Consider the following 27,578-nt stretch of genomic DNA (forward strand, 5'->3'; position numbering starts at 1 on the left):
AGTGCTCTTAATTACACACTCTATAGGGATATTCTTTCTTCAGATTTCATGTATGATGTTTACAGCCACTTACAGCTATGTGCTTCCAGAAGAGATAAAATGACGACAGTTGTATGTTTGTTGGAGGCACATGGTGTGGAAGTATTGCCTGAATGTAGTCTTGTCGCATTGTACAGCTCAAAAATCTGAGTTTTTTTCCTTTTTTTGCAGTATAATCGGGTTTGGATCCCTGATGCAGAGGAAGTTTGGAAATCTGCTGAAATCACGAAAGACTTGAAGATCGGGGACACCGTGCTTCATCTACGCTTGGAAGATGGCTCTGTAAGAAAAATTAGGGAGGGGCATTGTTAGTAGAATTTTTAGGTATATGTGAATATATTTCAATAGACGTTGGATTTGTTGCTTCTAAACAGTGGCCATGGTATGACCAATTATAATACAAGAGATAGCAGATTCACCATTGCCTTTCCCATATTTTTATAAGGGAACAATTGATGTCTCAGTTATATTGGTATCACCTTTCCTTCATAATGGAAGGCATTTATTTACTTTTTTCAATCATTCATCAGCGACAGGAAATGACAGATCCGTCTCCATCAATAGTGTCATGCTGCCAAATCCAACATGACTTTCTTTCCTCAATTTTGCTGTGTTGTGTGTTGTAAAGGCATCATTTCAAACAAGAAAAAGGCATAGCCACTTACTGGAGGCATTGATTTTCTAGTATGTTCATTTCTAATCAGTATTTGCACTGAATCCACACTCCAGCTGCACCGGACATACTGTACATGAACAGGCACAATAGAAAGCAATGTTTTTTCATGTCATGCAAACTCAAAACCCATCCAATTGGTATATGTGTGAACCGGCTCTAAATGCTGGATGACTAACATTGATCCCAATGATTAGACCATGTTGGGGTCATGGCTTTGGGTGGGAGTGAGCAGCAGAGTGCTGTCATTGCAAAAAACCTTGGCTAGAGTTGAAGGTACGGTCATTTGTATGCTGGACTATGGTGGAGAGACAGTGGAATCCAGGGCCTTGGCAACATTCTGGTTGCAGGGAATCAAGGAGGATACAGGCTGGTCTGTAAGCTGTGGAAGGAGTTGGGTTCATCTAACAATTGTTCAGCTTAATCTATTACATTGCATTTTTAATGTGTATTTTATTATCATTGCACATTTGTGGGTCCATCCATTTTCCTTAAGATTCATGCTGAACATTCAAGATACCAGTATATAGTAGGTTGACTGATTATTATGTAATCAAACTGAGGGATGGGATAACAATCAATGTCAATATTGGCAGAGGTCTATATTGTTTTATTTAGCAAAAATAAAAAACTCAGTGGTGATTATATGCCACTAAAAGAAAGCTCTATTTGTCTGCCCCTCCTCTTGTTGAAATGACCACCTGATTCACAATGCATGCTTGGCCAGCATAAAGTTTTAGCTAGCCTCTCTAAATACAGGATAGCATAAAAGATCAGAGCGCTCATGGCTAATGTCCAGAATATAAAACAGTAATGTTTATAGCCAGCAGACAATGTAAAACAGTTTAATGGAGCAATAACAGCAAGAATCACCATAAGGATGTGTCCATGAATGGATGTCATACAAGGATCAGTGCAAACCATAGACTGCAGGAATGATGGGAGCCGCTTACTGTGTTGTAGGCATGGCAATGGAGAGCCTGGATGGTGAGCTCAATGGGTGGATGGTGAAGGAGCCACAATTGATTGTATACAGGTGACCAAGGCCAGCGGTCTGAGAGAGACCCCACAGGAGGGATGAGAGGAGCAGGATGGACCTCCTCGGTTGCCAGAGATCGCACACCGGAAGTCACAGCACACCGCAAGTGACCTCAGTGGAACACAAGGAAAAATCATCAGAAATACTCAGTAGGAAGGAGACCAATATCAACAAGTCCTGGTTACCATGACAACGCATTTCTCATGATATAGTGCTTTGTCACAGGACTGTAGCTATGAACATTACTGTTTTTTATTCTGGACATTAGCCACGAGTAGCTGTGGGATTGCCTGCCTCTTCTTCACTCTAGTTTACCCGGTGCTGGTTGAGGCCATTACTGCCTAGTCATTTGTTTTTGTCTCTCTAAATTTAGCTGACAATCAGGTTGGGGAATAACCCATTCATAGGGCTGCCTGTGTAGTGAGTGTCGTCACGTTGGGCTGCAATGCCGGGCGGTTGTGCGCTCTTAGGGTTCGAAAGCTATGGAAATTTTAAATGCAAATGACAGGAGAAAAAAAAAGTCAAACAGGTGGAAGGCTTAATAATACTATAAGAAAGCTGTATACCGTAAGAGACATGATGCCAATGCTGAAAATTGTGGAGTTTACATACAGTTTTACATTTACATTTGTAACATTTTTTGTGAAGAGATGTCTCTGAGAAGTAGTAGAACATTCAGAATTCATAAATGTGGATAAGATTTATTCCTGATTTTATTGTAGGACCTGAAATACGTAATTGAGAAGAGTCTACCGCCTCTCAGAAATCCGGACATTCTTGTTGGAGAAAATGACCTCACCGCTCTCAGTTATTTGCATGAGCCAGCTGTTCTCCACAACCTTAAAGTGCGATTCATGGAGTCCAAACTTATCTACACCTACAGTGGTAAGCAAACATTGGGTCACAGCTGCTTGAAGCTATCTTCACAGATGAAAATGATTAACTCGCATTCCTCTGTATGTATGGTTGGCCATTCACCAAGGCTTCCGATCATTCATATTCAAATATTCAGATGTATTTTTTCAGATGATGGCCTCACCTAGAGATATAGGGAACAGTTAACTATTTTGTCTCATGGCAAGGCAGTGATAACTACCAGGTCATATTTCGATTCATAAATTCCTCTCACAGCACTGCAACAGAATGAAAACTGTACCTGACTACTGAGAACTTTGCTACATGGCACCTCTGCAACAGTGTGCGTATGAACCCTACAAGCACAGGGATACCTGGTTTTAGGGATATGTGCATTACATATTAAATATAGTAAAGTCTGTTGGAGCTCCAACCAGCTAGCCAGTGTGTCTGTCATGACAAGATAAAACCATGTCATGGTGTCATAGGGGTTAGATGCTATCCAGGGTTCTCACCCATGCAGGTTGATAGGCTCCAGGATGCTTATGAGCAGAGAAAGCTGGCTTTAAGGTTTTCTATATTAGTTAGAAAAACCTGGGTGGGTCATGAAGCTTAGAGGCTTTGCAGAGTATTAGGAGGGATGAAGCCTCGAACCCTGCCTGGGTCCACGTATTGATGATGGCCAACACCTTCTGATTGTGCAGGTATGCAGATGCCTTATGGCTGCCTTTCTCATCCTTTTACCCCTGGGGAGCACTTATAATATTTTTCAGGTCTCAGGAAAATCCTGTATAATGTATTCATGGGGGGGCTGTCAGTGAGAATAATGCCCCTACATTGGTGGTCAAGGGAAAGAATCCACATCTTACAATGGTGGCCAGAATGTCATTGTTACAGACAGCTAAAAAGATCTTTGGTGTCATGACGCTGGCTCTGGCAAGTAGCATTGGACACGGAACTATGCAGGCACCATCAGCTATGGAAGCTCAATCATCCACATCTAAGGAACCCCTAGCAGCCTCTGGAGCAGTCCTAGTTTTCCCTGATTGAGAATGGTTACCATATGGTATGGGAGCTGACCAGAGTTCAGGTCTCCACCGTCCTGAGAAGACCATTGTGCTGCCAGGGAGCAACAGGTTCACTGACACACTGGGAGTGTGTGACCCGATACTGGCCTGTCTGTTGTTAAAGACAGATGACATTACCAGGCCATAGCCTATGAGAAAAGTTGCAGTTTGTGTGGAGCTAGACTGAAGGTCAGAGTGGATCTTAATAGTTAAGAGGCTGAAGCATTCATGTTGTATGCACCTTTCTATTAACCACTTCAATACCGGGCACTTTCACCCCCTACCTGCCCAGGCCAATTTTTAGCTTTCAGCGCTTTCTCACTTTGAATGATAATTGCGTGGTCATGTAAACTGTACCAATATGAAATTTTGTTATCATTTTTTTAGACAGATAAAGCTTTCTTTTGGATATTTAATCACCACTTGGTTTTATATTTTTGCTAAAACATGAAAAAACACAACATTTTTAAAAATATTTTTTTTTTCTTAGTTTCTGTTATACAATTTTGCAAATAAGTAATTTTTCTCCCTCACTGATGTGTACTGATGAGGCTACACTAATGGACACTGGTGAAGCTGGAATAATGGGCTCTAATGAGGTTGCACTGATGTACACTGATGACCACTGATGAGGCTGCAATGATGAGGCAGCACTGATGGGCACTGCTGAGGAGGCACTGATAAGCAGCACTGATGAGCACTGTTAGGCAGCACTGATGGGCATTGATAGGTGGCAATGATGGGCACTGATAGGCAGCACTGATGGGTACTGATAAGCTGCACTGATGGGCATTGATTGGTACTGATGGGATTGCACTGATAATCAGGGCACTGATCATCAGTGCCCTGATGATCAGTGCAAATGTGTCCTGTCGGGATTGCTGGTTATCGACTCTTCTTTCCTCACACAGTGACAGCGCATGAAGAAAGGAAAAACCTATAACCGGCAAGTTTGTTTACATGGGATCAGCTGTGATTGGACACAGCTGATCACATGGTAAAGGGCCACTGTGATTGTCCTCTTACCTTGATCTGTGATCAGCTGTGTCCAAATGACACAGCGGTCACAGAGCGCGCCTGATGTGCGCCCCAGAGTGTGCGCTAGAGGCGCGTTCTGGAAGGATATCTATGGACCCCCTCCCAAAAAAGAAACCTGTGCTGTAGTGCAGTAATGAGGTGGTTAAAGAACTTTACCCTTGAATAAAAGTGGGCAAAATGCCATCAAATGTACTTTACTGGTTGAATTGGAGTTCATGAAGGGGGCTACCTTTGAGCTGAGCCCCCACAGAAAGTATTTCTGCAGAGAATGAATGAAACTGCATTGCGTCAGCACATGTAAAAGGTCAGCAGAGGTAATTCTATGTATGGCAGTATCTGGAGAGGTGATCTGTATTTGTGGCAGATTATTCATCACTGAGCAGTACCAAGAAGTACTCCTTCACATGGGCACAGAGGCCTGTACTGAGTGCAAGATCCATTTGTTTATGTGTTCGGGGCAGAATGGACTTGTATGCAGGCAGTCTACGTTAGTCAGATGCAGCTGGCTGTATGGATTCACCTGCACATCCGCAGGGCCATGCAACCTTTCCTGCATGCCTGTCTAACTCAGTGAATGTTCAGGTTAGTCCATAAAGCTGCTGCCTTTCCATTGACTAACATATACTGTCTGCCAGCTGCTCCATGCTGCCCTGGATACATAAACAAGTGGCTCTTGCACACCATTATGAGCCTCTGCACCTATGTGAATGAGCTCTAAAGGAAATAGATCATCAAAAAATCTCTTTGCTGCTGAGTGCTGTCAATCAAAAGTTACAGTGCCTTGAAAAAGTATTCATACCCCTTGACATTTTCCACAATTTGTCATGTTACAACCAAAAATGTAAATGTAATTTGTTGGGATTTCATGTGATAGACCAACACAAAGTAGCACATAATTGTGAAGTGGATGGAAAATGATAAATGGTTTTCAAAATTTTTTACAAATAAATATCAGAAGAGTGCCTCCTTAGCAAGCTGTGTACTGAGGGGACACCCATGCAGGCTGTGTGCGCTCATAGACACACAGTGAAGAGAGAAGACCTACAGCTGGGGACAGTGACTAGATCACTGACAGGACTTAGTTAAGAGTTGGGGGGCGGCGATATGGGGGCAATTAGTAGAGAGTTTTTTTATCCTAATGCAGGGAATGAATTGAGGTTAAAAAAAACAGTTTAGACTTTAGAACCACTTTAAAGTGGAACAGCACTGCTTCTGAGCACCACAAACAAAAAATGCTATTTTTTCATTTTTATATTTCAATATATTTATTAAGAATTTTTAAAAACATTATACAGAAAGGAGATGCAACCCACCAAAATGACGAGTTGCAAAACATAAACAATAAAACAGTAAATTCAAGTACAATGTGTAGCAACATAACATCAGAATCGACCAATAAAGCGTAATGAGGAATACACTAGTAGCATAAACAAAGTTTGATCGATTATGAGAAAATTGCTCCATAAACAAGGTGGTATGAATAATATCATTAAAATAATAGACAAAAATATAGAGAACAAAAAATGAGGAAAGAACTGAAGAAGAAAATAAAGAATAAAACCCAGAAAAAAAATAAGAGAGAGGGCCAGCCAAGAGTCCGTTATATAGCAGAAATATACTGAATCCATGGATCCCAAGTGCTCTCAAATTTAGAAGTATTGTTGTTAGGTATACTAGTACGTTTATCATTAATCTTAATCCTATTAAGTTTCTGCTTAACTAATTCCAGTGAAATTGTTGACTGTTTCCAACGTTTGGCTATCGGAATTCTCTCCGCCAACAGGATATAAAGAATCAGTTTAACCGATTTCTTAGGAATATCAGTGGGCAATAAATGAAATAGAGTATTTTTTTTTTTCATTTTTAATATTTTATAGCAAAGTCCCCCATCCATCCATGTCTCCAGAAATTGTTTTGAAAAACACCCCCTGGGGGCGTGGCCAGGCGTATGGACAGCTAGGCAGCACATCTGCACAACTCCCAGGCCCAAGTCCCTGCAACAGGCAGCTCTCACCCTCAGAGAGCACCCACGGCACACTCCATGGGGAGGAATACCCAACAGACTCCCCGGGGAATGATCGGAGACCAAACCGGCGGCTCTCTGAGCCGGTATCTAGTCCGATCGGCGGATGGAGTGATAAGCGCCCCGGCATCCATGATGGCGCCGATGGCTGCATCCACCGCTGCACGTGGCTACATGAGGACACCGGAGCCAGCGGCCGAGGGGCAGGTAAGCCCACAGGGTTCCGAATCCCCCTCCATCCCTGGGGACCCTACAGCACCACCCACCCCTGCACCAAGGACCCAGGAGCCCCACGGCCCCCACCCCACCCTGGGATCAAGGAATACGCAGGGATCCTGCAGCCCCCAAGCCATTACACAACAAGGAGGCTCACGGGGGCACCACAGAGACACCCACGCACTATCCATACAGGACAACATGGGGTCCTGCAATCCCTCCCCACCACGGGGCCCATGTGACATACAGGGGACCCTCAGCCGCTCTCCACCACGGGGACCACAGGCCGCACGGGGGTCCCACACTACCTACCCCCCACCACGGAGCCCACGGGGAGCACAAGGGGCCCACTGGCCCGATACACCATCGAGATCACGGGCCGCACAAAGATCCCACAGCCCCTCTCCAACTCTGAGACCACGAGACTCACAGGGGTCCTGCAGCCGTTCCTCAGCATCCCTTTGTTCTGAAGACGGCTGGGACCTGCAGTCCCATATGAAATCCCTAGACGCATACATTAGATCTCTCCCCACAAAATTGGATTTCGAACACTGCGTGAATCGTATCGAACGCACATATAGGCAGGAAATTTCCGCCCTCAAACAAGACGTTTGCACGAGCCTGGATGAAAACTGACGGCCTAAGCAACACCCTTCAAACGCACAAAGAGACCCTTAAATCCCATACGGCGCTCATACAGCAACTCCTGTACCAACAGGACTATATTGAAAATAGAAATCGCCGCAACAACATTTGGCAGTTTCCTCTACCTTTTACCAATTACTGCAGCAACCCAAGGATACCCCTATAGTGCTGGACCGCGTACACCGCACGATGTGCCCCAGAAAAGCCGACTCATCCTTTATCCGTGACACCCTATGCAGGGTTCATTATTTCAAAATGAAGGACGCCATCATGCGTGCAGCCAGCCTACAGGACACCATCTTATTCCACAGAACGCCAGTGATGCTACTTCCTGACCTCTCACGTCAGACCTTGGCCCTGCGCCCCCTCACCCAGATGCTGCAGGAAAGCAACATCTGCTACCACTGGCAATTCCCATTCCAACTCCAAGCGACGCATCAGGGTAAATCTGCCCTTTTTCGCACGGTCGGAGACTTACCTACATTTTTAGGGGTGTTGGGCCTACCTCAAGTGGCCCTCCCGGACTGGCCTCACCAGCTCCCATTTCTTTCTTTGTCTGCCCCTATCTTCCCATCCCCCTTTCCCCAGCCCCCCCTTTTTTTTTTCTCTTTCCCCTTCTTCCAACCCAAGGGAGGGTTTAGGCACCGTTTTGGGTGAAGCATCCCACCCCTACTTGTCGCACGGCCCGACTATGACTACGATCAAATTTTCCTCCATCAACTTTAGGGGCTTCCACACACCGGAGAAGAGGAGCCAGATGCTATATCACTTCCACAGGCACGGCTCGCAGATCCTGCTCCTCCAAGAGACCCATTTTCGTGCGGATAGTATCCCAGCTCTCCGTAATCACCACTTTACTCATTGGTATCACAGCACTAATCCACTGGCTAGGTCTCCGGGGTTGTCGAACGCCTTCCATCACACCTTCAACCCAGAGGTCCTGGACTCACTCATCGACCCAGCGGGTCGATACCTTTCCTCAAGCTAAAGCATCAAGACTTTGTCTTCACGATAGCAAACGTATATGCCCCCAACCAAGACCAAGCCCCATTCCTGACAAAGGTCCTCTCCAAGCTATCTGATTTTGGAGGTCCCTGTTACATAGTCGGAGGGGACTTTAACGTGGCTCTCTCGCCGGAACTTGACACTTCCTTGGGCAAATCTTCTCTCCCTGCAATGACCCTATCCCTCATTAAGTCGCGCCTTCACGACCTACACCTAGTGGACCTCTAGCGAACCCAACACCCATCGGAGCGAGATTACAGTTACTATTCCCCGGCACACGAGTCATACAGTCGCATTGACTACTTCTTTGTATCGCAATCTCTCCTCGACCACCCAACTTCCTCCGCCATCGGCCACCTTTTATGGTCTGACCATGCCCCAATACACCTGGCCATCTAAAACCAACCGACATCGAAGCGCCATTTCTCCTTGCGTCTGAACGACACTTTGCTCAAGGACTCCCTGTGTATCGCAGAGGTATCACAGACCATACAACACTTTATCCTTGATCATTCTTCAGACACGACCGGTTCCCCTAATCAATGAGAGGTGCTCAAGTGTGTCATCAGTGGGTTTCTCATTAAACATGGCGCGCGCTTAAAATAAGCCCTTGTTCTCGCTCATCGCGTGTCTGGAATCCTCCCACAAGAGTACACTAGACCCGAAGACCGTGGTGGATCTGTCTAACGCCCGCCGGGACCTACTCCAGCTGTTGGACTCCTCCTCGCTGGTGGCACGAGATAAAGCACGCAACACACACTACACTTTAGCAAATAAATGCGGGCAACACCTGTCACGTGTTCTTAATCCGTGCCCTTATCACCGACCGATCCAGCACATAAAGGCACCCGACAACACCAAAATCTATAATAACCAGGGAATCTCATCCGCGTTCAAACGTTATTACGCTCATCTTTATAACCTCCACCCGGTGCACACAGGACATCCTTGCCCTGGAAGAGCCCTTCTCGACTATGGAAGTCCTTGGGGCGATGAAGGCCTTGAAATCTGGTAAATGCCCGGGCCCGGACGGGTTCACCCCCCGCTTCTACAAAACGTTTTCCGCCCCTCTAGCTCCACTTCTATCCCAAGCCTTTAACGCCATCGACGATCAGAATGTACCTTACCCGGCCTTTCTGTCGGCCATCCCGAAACCAAATAAAGACCCATCCCTCTGCGGTAGCTATCGCCCAATCTCCATTCTCAACCTAGACACGAAGCTCTTCGCAAAGCTTCTAGCGAACCGCTGGTCACCTTTGCTTCCCACTCTAGTTCACCTCGATCAGGTGGGGTTTGTCCCAGGCTGCAAGGCCAGAGATAACACCTCCAAAACCATCCACCTCATATCTTACATCAAACGCCATGGCTTAAAGGCATGCCTACTGTCATTTGACGCCGAGAAGGCGTTCGATCATGTGGACTGGCATTTCCTACGCCTTACCCTGGAACAGATAGGCGTGGGCTCTCGGTGCCTAGGTTGAATCATGTCACTTTACTCCCGCCCCTCAGCAACGGTTCTGGTCAACGGCACAACTTCCCCACCTTTCCCTATCTCGAACGGGACTAGACAAGGCTGTCCACTCTCGCCCCTTCTCTTCGTACTGATAATGAAACACCTCGCAAGAGCCATTCGAGCGAACGACTCAATCACGGGCATTTGCACTCCCTCCGCGCACCATAAAATATCCTTATACGCGGATGACCTCCTAGTCTATGTCCAACAACCACACATATCACTCCCCTGTCTCTTCCACGAGTTCCGTAGATTCGGCCTCTTCAGTAACTTCAAACTCAGCATCTCCAAAACCAAGGCACTAAACATATCTCTACCTGCCCATGTGCTGTCGAACATTCGCTCCAGCTTCACTTTTCAATGGTGCCCATTGGCCATTAAATACCTGGGGATTATAATCCCCGCGAACCTCACCGATTTGTACTTTCTCAACTACCTACCCCTCCTCTCTAGTATCCGAAAAGACTTGGCGTCTTGGAGCACTTCAGCCCTCCCCTGGTTTGGCCGCATCAACACCCTCAAAATGAACACCCTACCAAAATTACTATACGTCTTCCAGACCGTACCAATCACCGTCCCTAAGAGTTTCTTTCTCGCCCTACGATCCCTGTCCATCAGATTTGTCTGGCGCCAAGGCCTCTGAAGGCTAAAACACAGAGTGCTCACATACCCAAAGTCCAAGGGTGGCGTAGGTCTACCGGACTTTGAACTGTACCACAAAGCTACATTGACGGCCTGAATCCTAGACTGGTTCCCCAGGCCATTACCCAAGGCCTCCTGCATGGTTGAACAGGATCTCTCCCCGGTCGACCTCCGAGCCCTCCTGTGGGGCTACAGCCGAGAACACCGGTGTCTCTCTGGCCTATCCCTGCTGACCTCGGCCTCTCTGTGTTTGTGGTACAGATGGGGCGTGGTCGCTCTAGTGTCATCCGACCCTTTCACTCTATCACCCCTGTTCGACAACCCTGCCCTACCCTAGAGTATAGGCGCTGCGGCCATCGACCCCTTCACGCGCACCTCTTGGCCCGTCGCCCGTGACTTCATCTGCCCCCAATCAGGTCTCCCGCTTCTCCGGGGTGGATCTCGGGATTGGTTGACGACTCTGCAACTATCCACATTCTGCAACCACCTACACTCCTCCCCCGACATTCACCGACCACTCACTAAGTTTGAGCGACTATGCTTTCTCCATAGTCTTCCTAGACATGTCCTAGCCACCCTATATAAATCTCTTCACGACACTCTCCACCCTGAACCCCCACCCTACACCAGGGTGTGGGCCCGAAAACTCGGCAGAGACATATCGGACGCAGACTGGTCCAAGTCATTTCACTTCACCCATAAGTCGTCCATCTCCTGTTATTCACAAGAGAAGAACTTCAAGATCCTCGCTCGATGGTACAGGGACCCCCTCTCTCTACATAAAATATTCCCCTCCACACCAAACCTGTGCAGGCGCTGTTCTAAAGCGGTCAGTACCCAGCTCCACATCTGGTGGGAATGCGACCTAATACAACCTTACTGGCGACAGATCTTTGCCATATATGACGAGATTCACGGTGAATCTCTGACCCCCACTCTGGAAATTGCCCTCCTCTCAATCCTCCCGGGCTCTTTAGCTAATCAGAAGAAAAGCTTCTTCTTCCTATCCGCGGCCCGCCAACTGATACCCCTCTTCTGGAGGTCGACGACCCCCCCGCCCCTCCCCTTGTGGGTCTCGGTGCTAAACGATACCATGCGCATGGAGGAGATGTTGGCATTCGACAACGACACCTTCGATAAACACAAGTTGTTGTGGTCAGTCTGGCTCCACTTCTCCTCATCCTCACGCCTGCGAAATCTATGCGCCCCTGATGGGATTTGATGGAGTCATACTCAACGCCCCCAGGCATACACCCCGAGTTGACTATCTGACACGCCCTAAGGGGGTGACCAAGGGGTCCCCCCCGGCGAAATATCAGCGGCGGACCACCTAACAGGCCTGCTCCGGCCAACCTCCACACCCAGGATCCTCTCCCCCCCCCTCCCCTCACCTCACCCTTTTTTTTTATCTTCTCTCCCCCTCTCTCTCTCCCTTCTCGTCTCTGCGCCCCTTTCTCATTTGTGACTCTCTTCGCCCCCCCTCTCTCTTTCCCTCTTGCCCTACCTACATCTCCTACCCCCTGCCCCGCGCTCTCTCGAGCGTTTCCATTACTCTCTACAAGGGTTTCTCATTTAGATGCTAAGGAATTACTGTATCATCTTTGAATATCGTCTGATGGGGGATGCCCCCTCTATGACTATGACCCATATCTTCCGCATCCATAGACTACACTAATTCCTATTTGAATGTTCCTATTCACCCTTATCATTGTTGCTGTTCTCATAATTCTTTCTTTTTTTACTATGTATTGTTTGATTTATTGCAAAACCAAATAAAGACAAATTTGCCTTTGAAAAACACCCCCTGGCATTTCTGTCGGTGGCCATCTTGAATAAGGGCAGATGATTCATGTATCATTTGCTTCCTGGAATCAATCTGCCCTTATCTCAGGCATTGGCTGAGCTGAAAACCCTCCCTCCCTTCCTGAAGATTGCTGGGATGTATGATATCATTTACCTAGGCATTGAAACCAGGGAGTGACTAAACAAATGTAAAAAAAAAGTTTAAAACAAGTAAATATGATCTATGTTCCTATCTATTTACTATTGCTAGCACCATAAGGATTAAAAATAGTCAATGTTGATTGAGAGAGTGAAGCTCCGCTTTAAGTCACAATGCAGAAACTTTCACATACTGTACATTTCCTGTAAGGACTGATAAACTCAATGAAAAAACTCACTTGAACTTCAATAAATAAATAGTTGCAGAACTCCTAAACCAATACACCTGAACAAATATTATCATTTTCACATCGCAGTTAGCTTTGGGTAAGCTAATTACGGGACTTTCTAATATAATTCTGAAGGATAACTTTTCTTGTCAACAATTTTGCTACAGTTTTGGGCTAAAATTAGTTTTTTTTCTGCAGGTGTGTTGTTTTCAATCAACTGTAACTGATAAAACAGTATAGACATAAAATGCCCAAACTAGAGCAATGTCAGGGCAGGTAAAACAAAATGAATAGTCATTTAATAAGAAGATAAAAAGCTAATTTATTCCCATGTAATGTAACGTAGTGCTGCCTGATTAAGTGGAATGTCTTGCTAATTAATTTGATATTAATTTTCTTTTGTTCAGTTATTACTGTACATGTATATGTTAAAGAAGTCTAAAATTAAGTTAAAGAAGAACTCCAGGTGTGGCATTTTTACATAGTTACATTGGTTCAGCTTGGACCAATGTAACTTTGTATATACCATACCTGTAGGATCCTTCTAGAACAGTGGTCTCCAAACTGGGGCCCATGGACTGAATGTGGTCCTTTGCTCACCTTTATCTATATTTCTGCCACTGATACGAGGCACTATTCCCTTCCACTGATACCAGTGGGGTACTATTCTTCCCACTGACACCAATGGTGCAATTTTCCTCCCACTGACACCAACACTGGGGCAATATTCCCCCCACTAATGCCAGTAATGGGGCATTGTTTACTCCCACTGACGTCAGGGCATTTTCTACTTCAACCAACCACAGTCTGCCCTCCCCTAAAATCTGAAGAACGGTCAACTGGCCCTTTGTTTAGAAAGACTGGCAACCCCTGTAGTAGCTGCTCCAGTGTTCTCCACTCTACAATGCCTAGCAGCTGCCCTGCTGCATTCTGCACACAGGAGGTCTCTGCTCTGCACACACTCCATTCAGATAATGTTTTCAATATCATGAATGAATGCAAAGTGTTCTCTTATTGGACAAAGTGGAGGGGTGGGACGGTTGTATCGAGCAGCCAATCTATTATGTTCAAAATGCAGCAGGACAGCTGTACGCCATGGAACCCAGAAGTTAGTGGAGATCACGGGAGTAGTGGTATCTACTACAGTGATTCCCATATATTCTATAGGGATCTCACAGGTATGATAAGTGGAACAATGTAAGTAATGCCATACCTGGAATTCTTTAATAAGGCTTGTTAAATCCCCCAGAGGTCCCGATTAAAATCTATGCTGTGGTTGCTGAACTGTATAGTCAGATAACTCGCCCTCTTATTCTTTCACCTCTTCACTGCTACAGCGCCTTAAAAAAGTATTCATACCCCTTGAAATTTTCCATATTTTGTCATGTTACAACTAAAAATGTGAATGTATTTTATTGGGATTTTATGTGATAGACCAACACAAAATAGCACATAATTGTGAAGTGGAAGGAAAATAATAAATGATTTTCAAAATTTTTTACGAATAAATATCAGAAGAGTGTGGTGCTTATTTGTATTCTGCCCCCTTTACTCTGATAACCCTAACTAAAATCTAGTGGTACCAATTGCCTCCAGAAGTCACCAAATTAGTACATAGAGTCCACCTGTATGTAATCCAATCTCACTATAATTATAGCTGTTCTGTGTAGCCCTCAGAGGTTTTTTAGAGAACATTAGTGAAAAAACAGCATCATGAAGGCCAAGGAACACACCAGACATGTCAGGGATAAAATTGTGGAGAAGTTTAAAGCAGGGTTAGGTTATAAAAAAATATCCCAAACTTTGAACATCTCACAGAACACTGTTCAATCCATCATCCGAAAATGGAAAGAGTGTGGCACAACTGCAAATCACCAAGACATGGCCGTCCACCTAAACTGACAGGTTGGGCAAGGAGAGCATTAATCAGAGAAGCAGCCAAGAGGCCCATGGTAACTCTGGAGGAGCTGCAGAAATCCATAGCTCAGGTGGGAGAATCTGTCCACAGAACGATTAGTCATGTACTCCACAAATCTGGCCTTTATGGAAGAGTGCCAAGAAGAAAGCCATTGTTGAAAAAAAGCCAGAAGTCCCATTTGCAGTTTGCAAGAAGCCATGTGGGGGGCACAGCAAACATGTGGAAGATGGTGGTCTGATCAGATGAGACCAAAATTGAACTTTTTGGCTTAAAAGCAAAACGCTATTTGTGGTGGAAACCTAACACTGCACATCACCCTGAACATACCATCCCCACCATAAAACATGGTGGTGGCAGCATCATGTTGTGGGGATGCTTTTGTTCAGCAGGGGCAAGGAAGCTGGTCAGAGTTGATGGGACGATGGATACAGCCACATACAGGAAAATCTTAGAAGAAAACCTGTTAGAGTCTGCAAAAGACTTGAGACTGGTGTGGAGGTTCACCTTCCAGCAGGTCAACGACCCTAAACATACAGGCAGAGCTACAATGGAATGGTTTAGATCAGGGGTGTCAAACTTGCGAAACTACAAGTCGCATCATGCCTCTGCCTTTGGGAGTCAGGCTTGTAACTGTCAATCTTTCAATGCCTCATGGGACTTGTAGTTTGGCAACAGCTGGAGGGCTGCCAGTTTGACACTCGTGGTTTAGATCAAATCATATTCATGGGTTAGAATGGCCCAGTCAAAGTCCACACCTAAATCCAATTGAGAATCTGTGGCAAGACTTGAAAATTGCTGTTCACAGACACTCTCCATACAATCTGACAGACGTTCAGCTATTTTGCAAAGAAGAATGGGCAAAAATTTCACTCTAGATGTGCAAAGCTGGTAGAGACATCCCCAAAAAGATTTGTAGCTGTAATTGTAGCGAAAGGTGGTTCTACAAAGTATTGACTCAGGGGGATGAATACAAATACACTCCACACCTTTCAGGTATTTATTTGTAAAACATTTTGAAAACCATTTAATATTTTCTTTGCACTTCACAGTTATGTGCCACTTTGTGTTTGTTTACCACATACAATCCCAATAAAATACATTTACATCTTTGGTTGTAACATGACAAAATGTGGAAAATTTCAAGGGGTATGTTTTTCAAGGAACTGTATCCGACCAAGCAAGAGCAAGGGTTTTGACGTTTGACTGACAACACAGAGCAGAGGGGATGGTAAAGGCACAGAGCTCGCACAGCCTCGTCTCCTCTGAATGCTGTCTGGCTGAACATCTTCTGTCCTCTTTCCTGTGCAGGCCTGTGCCTCCTCTGCTTCCTTTGTACTGTTGTAAAGTGAGCCCACAACCTCCTGCAGCCAAAAGCAAACTTGGAGGGGAATACTACAGAAGTAGTTGGTGTCTTGTGTTATGAATGACAGCAGCTGAAAAGGCGCACCATTTTCCATAAAAGCACAAGCCTGCTACTACATTTGAGTAGGACTAGTGTAGTAGCTGCCAACATATTGTTGTTGTAGGCCACTATTGTAGTCATCCCATCCAAACTAGCTGGTGCCTGTGGGAGGTTGTGGGCTCAGTCTTTTACGAGTACAAGGACAGCAGAGCAAGCACAGAGCTGCATGGCAAGGATAGTTGCAGGCTGTATCTCATAGGAACATAAATTGGGCTTCTGCCAGGGGTGGAACTACAGCTAGTACTGACACAAATAAAATTGACATGCTATGTGCACTAGGTCCCCTGGGGGAATTTAACAAGCCATTAACTTTTGACAAGAGTTTTTCTTTTTAAGTCTTATCTATTATGTTCATTAAACAAGCCAAGTGTTGGATTGTTCACATTTGGTCTCAAGTATGAATCACCTGTGCTAAAAATTATAGCTACCAGTAAGAATCAGATCTGTACTGGGGAATGACAGTTGGACTCTGAAAGTTTAAAGGAATAATGTACATAGGCTTCAGTCCAGGTCAGTTTGACATTAACTTGTGCTTTGTTTTTTTTTTTTCTCCGCACAAGTCAGTGAGGATGCATGGCAAAAGCATGTAAATGGATGGAAACACATGGTATATGCACAAATAATTACAAATACTTCTCAAATGTCATGCTACCAACCCTATATTTGACTGTTGCTTGGGAGGAAATAATGGTTACTCTTAAGAGTGACAATCAGGGGCGGACTGACAACTCATGGGGCCCCCGGGCAATAGGGGATCATGGGGCTCTGTGTCCTTGCCCAAACTCAAAAAAGCCTATGAAAGAGGTACCAGGGGCATCTCATGGGGCCCCCTACTGACCCCGGGCCCTCGGGCAGTGCCCGAGTTTCCAAATGGTCAGTCCGCCCCTGGTGACAATCCAAACAAAAAGTAAAAAAAAAATGCAAACTGCTGTTGCAGTTTTAAATACTGGGTAAATACTAATGGGTCTCCACAGTATCACACGTTGGTCACCCATATTTCTGTGTTTACTATTTAAAACTGAAAGCACAACTTGTGTTATACTACCATGCTTAAACTTGTGCTGTACAGAAGCTGGCTTGGGCCAAATCCTTCTTACTCATACTAATGGGCGTTTTTTGTGAGCCAAGGTAGTTGTGCATTGTACATGACAAGGTTTGTATATCAGATAGAAAGTACTGCATTAACTCTTGTGAGGAGTAGTGATGAGTGAAACTAAGGGTTTTTGCTTCATCAAAATTTTGAAGAAATATCGGCATTCAGACTAAATACATTGGAGTTGATACAGAAAGTTAAACTAAGATGTAATTTGGTATTTTTTAAGGGTGCCGTTGATTTTAATGTCTTCTGATGATTAGGGAAGGTAACTATGCTAGACCTATTTGTTTCAGAAAATATCTTGTCATTATCCGGGAACACGACTTTGACGAGAACATTGATCTTTCATATGTTGTAAAGTATTTTTAAATAGGAACAGAGATGGACCTTCCATACATAACTCATTCTATTATCACCTAATTTGCTTGGAATCTGGTAAACGATATAAAGAGGAATGAAGATGGGCTGTTCATGTGATATCTATACTTTACCTTGCCTTTGGACCTCACCCAGGTTTAACTGCATCAGCTGAGGTTAAGAACACTATTTTAGGATCCCCAGATAAAACTGAATAGATGTTGCATGAGACTTGGCAGCAGGAAGAGGCACTGGCACAGCCAGCAGCACTACAAGTATAGAAAAAAATGTATAGGCCTTTGGTAGCAGGCTTAGATATAGAAAACTGTCATCAGAAGGAAAGACTGGTCCAGGCGCACAACACTTCTACATGAACAGATCCCACTGGTTCAATTAGAATACACATTTTATATTATTTTCACCAGGCAAGCAGGATGACACAGGTGGAAGCACCTCTAGATGACCAGCCTCCTAGTGGCTCAGACAAAAACTAATTTTTTATGCCCATCTCTGATCAAGTAGGAATATGTCAGTAGAAAGTTACAAGAGATGGTGGTTATAGTGATTCTAAAGGTTGTAATTTAAAAAAAGTAAAATAACAAACATGTTATACTTACCTGCTCTGTGCAATGGATTTGCACAGAGCATACCCAATCCTCTTCTTTTTGGGTCCCCCATCGACCGTCCTGTCTCCTCTCCCCTGACGAGTGCCCCCAATAGCATGCCTCCCGAGCCATGCTCCTGTGAATGGACATTGCCCTTTCACACACGAGCCTGGTTTGGCTGCACCTCTGCTCTCTCCTCATTAGCTCACTGGCTGTGACTGACAGCAGCAGGAGCCAGTGAGGAGAGAGAGACCTGGGAGAGCCTCTGCTCTCATGGACATCCCTGCATCAAGATGAGACTCAGGTAAGTATAAGGGGGCTGGGGAGCTGCACCCAGAAGGTTTTTTTACCTTAATGCGTAGAATAAATTTAGGTAAAAAACCTTTGGCCTTTAGAAACACTTTAAGATTACAATTTCATGAGAACAGAGAAGACGCGAACTTCTGAACTTTTTGTCTTTTTGTTGTCCTTAAACGTGGGCATCAATTAACAATTTCAAAAAAGGGGGGTTTGTGAAAAGAGATTCACAGAAAAGCGGCTACATTATGAACAGACCGTGACACTCAGAAAATTTTCCAAAAATTATGCTTTATTACACAGATATAAATATGACATATGGGCATTCGCCCTGGTTTACCATCACCTCAGTATGAGACAATAACACACAGACCTAAAACCATATAAAATGACATCAAGACCGGTCTAAATGTATGTGCAACAGAAAAAGTGACTGCAAGAGTCTAATATCTCTGTAGTACAAACACATAGGTAAACACTTCCCTGAAGAGGTGTATCCAAAAATTATACCATAGGTATACCATAATAATAAATAATGAATTTACACCAATATCATAATGGTGAATCCCGAACAGGGAATCCAAAAATTATACTATGGATATACGTATATCACATGTATGAAATGCGGTAAGCACAATAAGCGTAAAGAGGGGAACAGTAAGCCTCAGGCCTGTTTGGAAAAAGACATAAATGTCACATATATGATGCAATACATTCCTGTGCCGGCACACGTGGTTGGGGCCCGTTCATCTGTTATGTGAACAGCTGTATCATAAAGCTCTTGAATGGAAATAAGCCCCATTTATTCCCAGGATGGGAGAAAAGGTGCAGATTGCAGCACTCTGCTTGAAATGGTGTCTTCACCACTGTATGTGGACTACACACCACCCTTTGTAGGAAAAGCAAAACATATCCCAAGGAATCTTCTGCCTGTTGAGCTATATGCGGTATGTCCTGTATCCTACACAAAGCACCATAATGTCCCCATCCTGTAGTGAAACAAATAATGTGGGAAGTCACTGACAGAGCTTGCACTCAATAAGATATGTAGGTCATATTGATCACAGAGGACCGTATATCTAATGTCCTGTAACAATCCACTCACCACCTGTGCCGCGGATAAAGGGAATGAAAGAAATGTCCTTCATGGATATTGCCAAATACGGCCACAGAGGCCCAGGAACCACCGCTGACATCCGCCGATATACCGCGGGTTCCAGCCCCCTCTCAGCGCCTGTACTGCTCACGCTTGCCTCATGGCATGTGAAGATGGCTTCCTCCTTATGGGTCAGCGTGCGTTCCACCTAGTGCGCATGACCGGAAGTGACGTATCTGACGTATGACGTCAACGCGTTTCGCCGATGGGCGTATCTCACTCAGCTTCGTCAGGACCAATGGGACAGCTGCATTTCAATATCCTATTTATAGTGGGTAAAGACCCACCCATTTATGCAAAAGAGGTGACCTGCAGTTGTTCCTAATGGAAGAAAACAAGGGGGGGGGGGCTAAATACTTAGCACAGCTACTGGTCTTAATTAAAATTAAAAAGGCAGGCGGCTGGAGTCCACAGGGAGGGGAGAGGCTTGATATTTTAACCAAAACATATATTAATCAAAGGTCATAAATTACATATACCAGTCTGTTGGGGCTTTTATCACACTTTAACCAGGAGATGGCGATATAAATCAAAGAATCATGAATTCCATCCACTGAATCGGGTTCTTGGGGAGACAATATCAATTATCAAAAGATACCAACAAATACCACAAGATGGCAATATAATCTGAAAGTTCACATGAGGGTCATTATAACAAAAATACCCCAGTTTTTTACATCCATCCTATAGTATGGTTATTGTTCAGAGACGAAAGGTATCAAGGGACATATAACCAGACAGTGAGTCCTTTTGCATTATTTAGAGCTATATAAAAAACTCATATCGTAATGTCATCCATATTTACGTTAATATTCCCAATATACACAGGTTTATCGCAATTCCAGCCATTAAGAGAAACTGAGAAATGCCATCAACTAACCGCCACATGGCAGTAAATCAGAGAATCAACAGTTCCATCTACTGAATCGGGTTTTTTGGGGGAGACAATATCAATTATCAGAAAATACCAACAAATACCACAAGATGGCAATATAATCTGAAAATTCACATGAGGGTCATAATAACAGAAATACCCCAGTTTTTTAACATCCATCCTATGGTATGGTCATTATTCAGAGACAGAAGGTATTAAGGGACATTTAACCAGATAGTAAGTCCTTTTGCATTGTTTAGAGCTATAAAAAACTCATATCATAAGATCATCCATATTTTCATTAATATTCCCAACACCGGTACATAGTCCCATAAACCTATTTGTCCAAAAACACTTGGAGATCACACTCCACATTTAACCCCTTAGGGTACAGTGTATCAAGTTTATATATCCAATGTTTCTCCTTTTTAAGCAGTTCTCTATCAAAATCACCTCTCCTCTGTGGGAAGTGCAGTGCATAGAAACCTTTTACTTTAGTGCCGTCCAGTTTACCTCCATGATATTTAGCGTAATGTTGGGCAAGGTTACTATCAGGATCATTTGATCTAATATCTCTAAAGTGTTCACCAATTCTTACTTTAAGTTGTCTTTTAGTCTTACCTACATACATCTTTTTACAGGGACAGGTTAAGATATATAATACCCTTACTGTGGAACAGTTTATAAGACTCTGAATCTTATAGTGAGTGTTATTTCCTGAATCATAAAAGGAATCCGTGCGATCCACATATTTGCAAATTTGACATTTTCCACATTTAAACATCCCCTTGGTACGTGATTTTAACCATGTTGTTCGTTTTAGTGGTTGATAATCTGAATGAATAAGGAGGTCACCAAGACCTTGCCCAACATTACGCTAAATATCATGGAGGTAAACTGGACGGCACTAAAGTAAAAGGTTTCTATGCACTGCACTTCCCACAGAGGAGAGGTGATTTTGATAGAGAACTGCTTAAAAAGGAGAAACATTGGATATATAAACTTGATACACTGTACCCTAAGGGGTTAAATGTGGAGTGTGATCTCCAAGTGTTTTTGGACAAATAGGTTTATGGGACTATGTACCGGTGTTGGGAATATTAATGAAAATATGGATGATCTTATGATATGAGTTTTTTATAGCTCTAAACAATGCAAAAGGACTTACTATCTGGTTAAATGTCCCTTAATACCTTCTGTCTCTGAATAATGACCATACCATAGGATGGATGTTAAAAAACTGGGGTATTTCTGTTATTATGACCCTCATGTGAATTTTCAGATTATATTGCCATCTTGTGGTATTTGTTGGTATTTTCTGATAATTGATATTGTCTCCCCCAAAAAACCCGATTCAGTAGATGGAACTGTTGATTCTCTGATTTACTGCCATGTGGCGGTTAGTTGATGGCATTTCTCAGTTTCTCTTAATGGCTGGAATTGCGATAAACCTGTGTATATTGGGAATATTAACGTAAATATGGATGACATTACGATATGAGTTTTTTATATAGCTCTAAATAATGCAAAAGGACTCACTGTCTGGTTATATGTCCCTTGATACCTTTCGTCTCTGAACAATAACCATACTATAGGATGGATGTAAAAAACTGGGGTATTTTTGTTATAATGACCCTCATGTGAACTTTCAGATTATATTGCCATCTTGTGGTATTTGTTGGTATCTTTTGATAATTGATATTGTCTCCCCAAGAACCCGATTCAGTGGATGGAATTCATGATTCTTTGATTTATATCGCCATCTCCTGGTTAAAGTGTGATAAAAGCCCCAACAGACTGGTATATGTAATTTATGACCTTTGATTAATATATGTTTTGGTTAAAATATCAAGCCTCTCCCCTCCCTGTGGACTCCAGCCGCCTGCCTTTTTAATTTTAATTAAGACCAGTAGCTGTGCTAAGTATTTAGCCCCCCCCCCTTGTTTTCTTCCATTAGGAACAACTGCAGGTCACCTCTTTTGCATAAATGGGTGGGTCTTTACCCACTATAAATAGGATATTGAAATGCAGCTGTCCCATTGGTCCTGACGAAGCTGAGTGAGATACGCCCATCGGCGAAACGCGTTGACGTCATACGTCAGATACGTCACTTCCGGTCATGCGCACTAGGTGGAACGCACGCTGACCCATAAGGAGGAAGCCATCTTCACATGCCATGAGGCAAGCGTGAGCAGTACAGGCGCTGAGAGGGGGCTGGAACCCGCGGTATATCGGCGGATGTCAGCGGTGGTTCCTGGGCCTCTGTGGCCGTATTTGGCAATATCCATGAAGGACATTTCTTTCATTCCCTTTATCCACGGCACAGGTGGTGAGTGGATTGTTACAGGACATTAGATATACGGTCCTCTGTGATCAATATGACCTACATATCTTATTGAGTGCAAGCTCTGTCAGTGACTTCCCACATTATTTGTTTCACTACAGGATGGGGACATTATGGTGCTTTGTGTAGGATACAGGACATACCGCATATAGCTCAACAGGCAGAAGATTCCTTGGGATATGTTTTGCTTTTCCTACAAAGGGTGGTGTGTAGTCCACATACAGTGGTGAAGACACCATTTCAAGCAGAGTGCTGCAATCTGCACCTTTTCTCCCATCCTGGGAATAAATGGGGCTTATTTCCATTCAAGAGCTTTATGATACAGCTGTTCACATAACAGATGAACGGGCCCCAACCACGTGTGCCGGCACAGGAATGTATTGCATCATATATGTGACATTTATGTCTTTTTCCAAACAGGCCTGAGGCTTACTGTTCCCCTCTTTACGCTTATTGTGCTTACCGCATTTCATACATGTGATATACGTATATCCATAGTATAATTTTTGGATTCCCTGTTCGGGATTCACCATTATGATATTGGTGTAAATTCATTATTTATTATTATGGTATACCTATGGTATAATTTTTGGATACACCTCTTCAGGGAAGTGTTTACCTATGTGTTTGTACTACAGAGATATTAGACTCTTGCAGTCACTTTTTCTGTTGCACATACATTTAGACCGGTCTTGATGTCATTTTATATGGTTTTAGGTCTGTGTGTTATTGTCTCATACTGAGGTGATGGTAAACCAGGGCGAATGCCCATATGTCATATTTATATCTGTGTAATAAAGCATAATTTTTGGAAAATTTTCTGAGTGTCACGGTCTGTTCATAATGTAGCCGCTTTTCTGTGAATCTCTTTTCACAAACCCCCCTTTTTTGAATGCCTTTTTTGGCTACTGAATGGAAACCAAACATTGGGTGACACGATAACTTAATTAACAACCTCTTAATAACCACCTATAATATATATGCGTCTTTTGGGTTCCTATGGACCTGTTCTTCTAGAGGTTATTTGACTTTGGTAATTTGGTTTGCCATCACCCCAGTTTATGAGTGTTTTATTTTTATAGACGGCTGGAGCGCATTGAGCGGAGGGGCTTGTATTCATGGCATTCATACCAGGAGAGGAGGTAGAGTTGGAAATGCATCAAGCCTTTGTAGCAGAAGGCCCAAATCTATCTACTGAAGATGAGGATATTAAGATTAAATTTCGGGAACATAAAAAGCTTGTTATCAAACGTCTCAATCGAAAGTGGGATGTGTGTTTTTTGGAAGCGTATATTAGACAGAGCATTATCCCACGTGGATTGAGATGTAAGGTAGTTCCAGCTGAACATCTACATAATGAAAGGTTTTTGGAAAAATGGAAAGTGCTGTGTATAGAACATGGGATTAATGGTATGAAACTTATTGTAGAGGAGGAAAAATTACAACTTGAAGAATTGGATCAGGCCATCAGTAAAAGTGCATTAGATTTAGATCCCTTTAAAAATCAGGAGAATTTTGAAAAATATAATGAACAACTGAAAAAGGAAGTGGAAAAAGTACAAAAAAGTCTTAGAACTACTAAACAAACCAAATTTAGACGTGATTTAAAAGACTGGGAAACAGGTGAGATATTTGATCTCACTACAAAAAGAAGTAGAAGTCGATCTAAACAAAGAGGTTTTCGTTCACATTCTAGATCAATGGGAGAAACCATGTCTAGTGAAAGTGAGTCTGAAAACCTTGGAAAATCTGTTTCTTTTTTAGACCAACAAAATGGAGAACCTCCTCATATCCATCAATCACAGATGGGAAGAGGATCCAAAAAGAAAGTAGAGGAATCCTTAAAAAACAAACATCAGGAGGACAAGGGCAGAACAAGAAGTCAGAGGAGGTAGTAGAAGAGAATATTCATGACAAAAAGGTAATTAATTTGGCCAATTTTCCACTCAAAAGGGAACATATCTCTCTATTAAACAAAGGTATGTCCTTTTCACCAGTGACCCCCATGGACGAGTTCGAGGTATTCAAGGATGTGAACTTATTTCTAAGAAAAGTCTTCTTGAGAATGATACATGGTAATCCTACCATTTTGGAGGATATGGCCTCCGACTCGTCCATGGAGGACCGCAAGATACTGGATATGTTGATATCTCTCATAGAGGAAAATGAGGATGGTGATGAAAGTATAACAGACTTGGATAATTCCAACAATATAATTAGAAAGGTTGATCTAAATATTAGATCGACAAAAATGCCGAAAATTCGTTCCAATATGAGGATCTCGACATTTCTAGATTTTGTTGCTGATGACCTTAAAAATCTTGAGTGGAAAATGCCAATTGGCGATAACCTTACCAAAAAAGAAAGAAAAGCTCTTAAAGAACTAAAAGAGACCAAAGATATTGTCATTAAGAGAAGTGATAAAGGGGGCAATGTAGTGATTTTGAATGAACAAGACTATGTCAGGGAGGTGAAGCGCTTATTGAGTGACTCATCCACATATAGGAAAGTGACTGCAAATCCTTTCCATCTGGTGGTTAAAAAATTAAATTCCATTTTGACACTAGGAAAAGAAGTGGGCTTGTTAACTAAGAAAGAATATGACTATTTGAGAACTGAAGAATTCAATCACCCTACGTTTTACATTATCCCTAAAATACATAAAAACCAAGAAAACCCTCCAGGTAGACCTATTGTTTCAGCCATTAATGGTCCCCTAGATAAAACAGGGAAGTATATAGACTTGTTTCTTAAGGATATGGTTCCGAATCTCCCCTCCTATGTGAGGGACACTAAGGATGTGTTGGCTAAGATTGAAAATATGACCATTAAGGATAACTCCATTCTAGTGGGAATAGATGTGGAATCACTTTACACCTCTATCCCACATGAATGTGGCGTGAGATCAGTTTCCTATTTTCTTGAAAAAACATATCCTACTTTGGGAGGACAGAATGAATTCATTAGTGAGTTATTGGAGTTTGCTTTAAAACATAACTTTTTTCAATTTAACAATACCTTCTATCAACAAACTAGAGGTACTAGTATGGGAGCACCATGGGCTCCGGCCTACGCATGTCTCCATTTGGGGTTTTGGGAGGAACAGGTTGTCTTTAAATCATCAAGATTTCTTGCTAATGTCCAGATCTGGTTAAGATATATAGATGATGTGTTCCTTGTGTGGCAAGGAACATCTGAGGAATTAAAATCATTTTTGGGAGAGTTAAATCAGAACTCCTTCAATATTGGACTTACATATATATGTGACGAGAGATGTATTTCTTTTCTGGATCTGGAGATTAGACTTGAAAATGGAAAACTCCTCACTAAGACATATAGGAAACCTACTGCTGCCAATACCCTATTAGAGGCAAGAAGCTACCATCCACGTTCACTGATCTCAGGGATTCCAGTGGGACAGTTTTTGAGATGTCGGAGAAACTGTTCAAACATCAATGATTTTAAAATGGAAGCTCAGGATCTCTATAGAAGATTTAGGGAAAGGGGGTATTCCCACTCCCAAATTAGAAATGCTCGGAGACGGGCATATCAAACTGATCGTGAGGATTTATTATCTACCAAAAAGGAAGTGAAGGCTAGATTGAGTGATCAGCCTGTGAGAATGATTACCCAATTTGGAGCTCAATGGCAAGATGTTAAATTAATATTGGAAAAACACTGGAAGATTCTTACTCAATGCCCCAGGTTGAGCAAGATTGTAGGTGAACGTCCCCAGATGGTAGCAAGAAGAGCACCAAATCTTGGTGACCTCCTTATTCATTCAGATTATCAACCACTAAAACGAACAACATGGTTAAAATCACGTACCAAGGGGATGTTTAAATGTGGAAAATGTCAAATTTGCAAATATGTGGATCGCACGGATTCCTTTTATGATTCAGGAAATAACACTCACTATAAGATTCAGAGTCTTATAAACTGTTCCACAGTAAGGGTATTATATATCTTAACCTGTCCCTGTAAAAAGATGTATGTAGGTAAGACTAAAAGACAACTTAAAGTAAGAATTGGTGAACACTTTAGAGATATTAGATCAAATGATCCTGATAGTAACCTTGCCCAACATTACGCTAAATATCATGGAGGTAAACTGGACGGCACTAAAGTAAAAGGTTTCTATGCACTGCACTTCCCACAGAGGAGAGGTGATTTTGATAGAGAACTGCTTAAAAAGGAGAAACATTGGATATATAAACTTGATACACTGTACCCTAAGGGGTTAAATGTGGAGTGTGATCTCCAAGTGTTTTTGGACAAATAGGTTTATGGGACTATGTACCGGTGTTGGGAATATTAATGAAAATATGGATGATCTTATGATATGAGTTTTTTATAGCTCTAAACAATGCAAAAGGACTTACTATCTGGTTAAATGTCCCTTAATACCTTCTGTCTCTGAATAATGACCATACCATAGGATGGATGTTAAAAAACTGGGGTATTTCTGTTATTATGACCCTCATGTGAATTTTCAGATTATATTGCCATCTTGTGGTATTTGTTGGTATTTTCTGATAATTGA

At 43.1% G+C, this 27,578-nt stretch overlaps 1 protein-coding gene across 1 annotated transcript in view; it reads left to right on the top strand.

Moving 5' to 3' along the window:
- LOC149442470 (unconventional myosin-Vc-like) overlaps positions 1-27,578 on the top strand; it is a 204,812-nt gene that overhangs the window by 55,031 nt on the left and 122,203 nt on the right. Inside the window, exons 2-3 of the mRNA XM_089656077.1 lie at positions 211-321; positions 2,474-2,636. Of these exons, the coding sequence (XP_089512203.1) occupies positions 211-321; positions 2,474-2,636 (274 nt within the window). The remainder of the gene's footprint in view (positions 1-210; positions 322-2,473; positions 2,637-27,578) is intronic.

This window comes from Staurois parvus, unplaced genomic scaffold, assembly GCF_062004578.1.
Source record: "Staurois parvus isolate SC_StPar_1 unplaced genomic scaffold, SC_StPar_1.0 ptg000885l, whole genome shotgun sequence".
NCBI lineage: Eukaryota > Metazoa > Chordata > Amphibia > Anura > Ranidae > Staurois > Staurois parvus.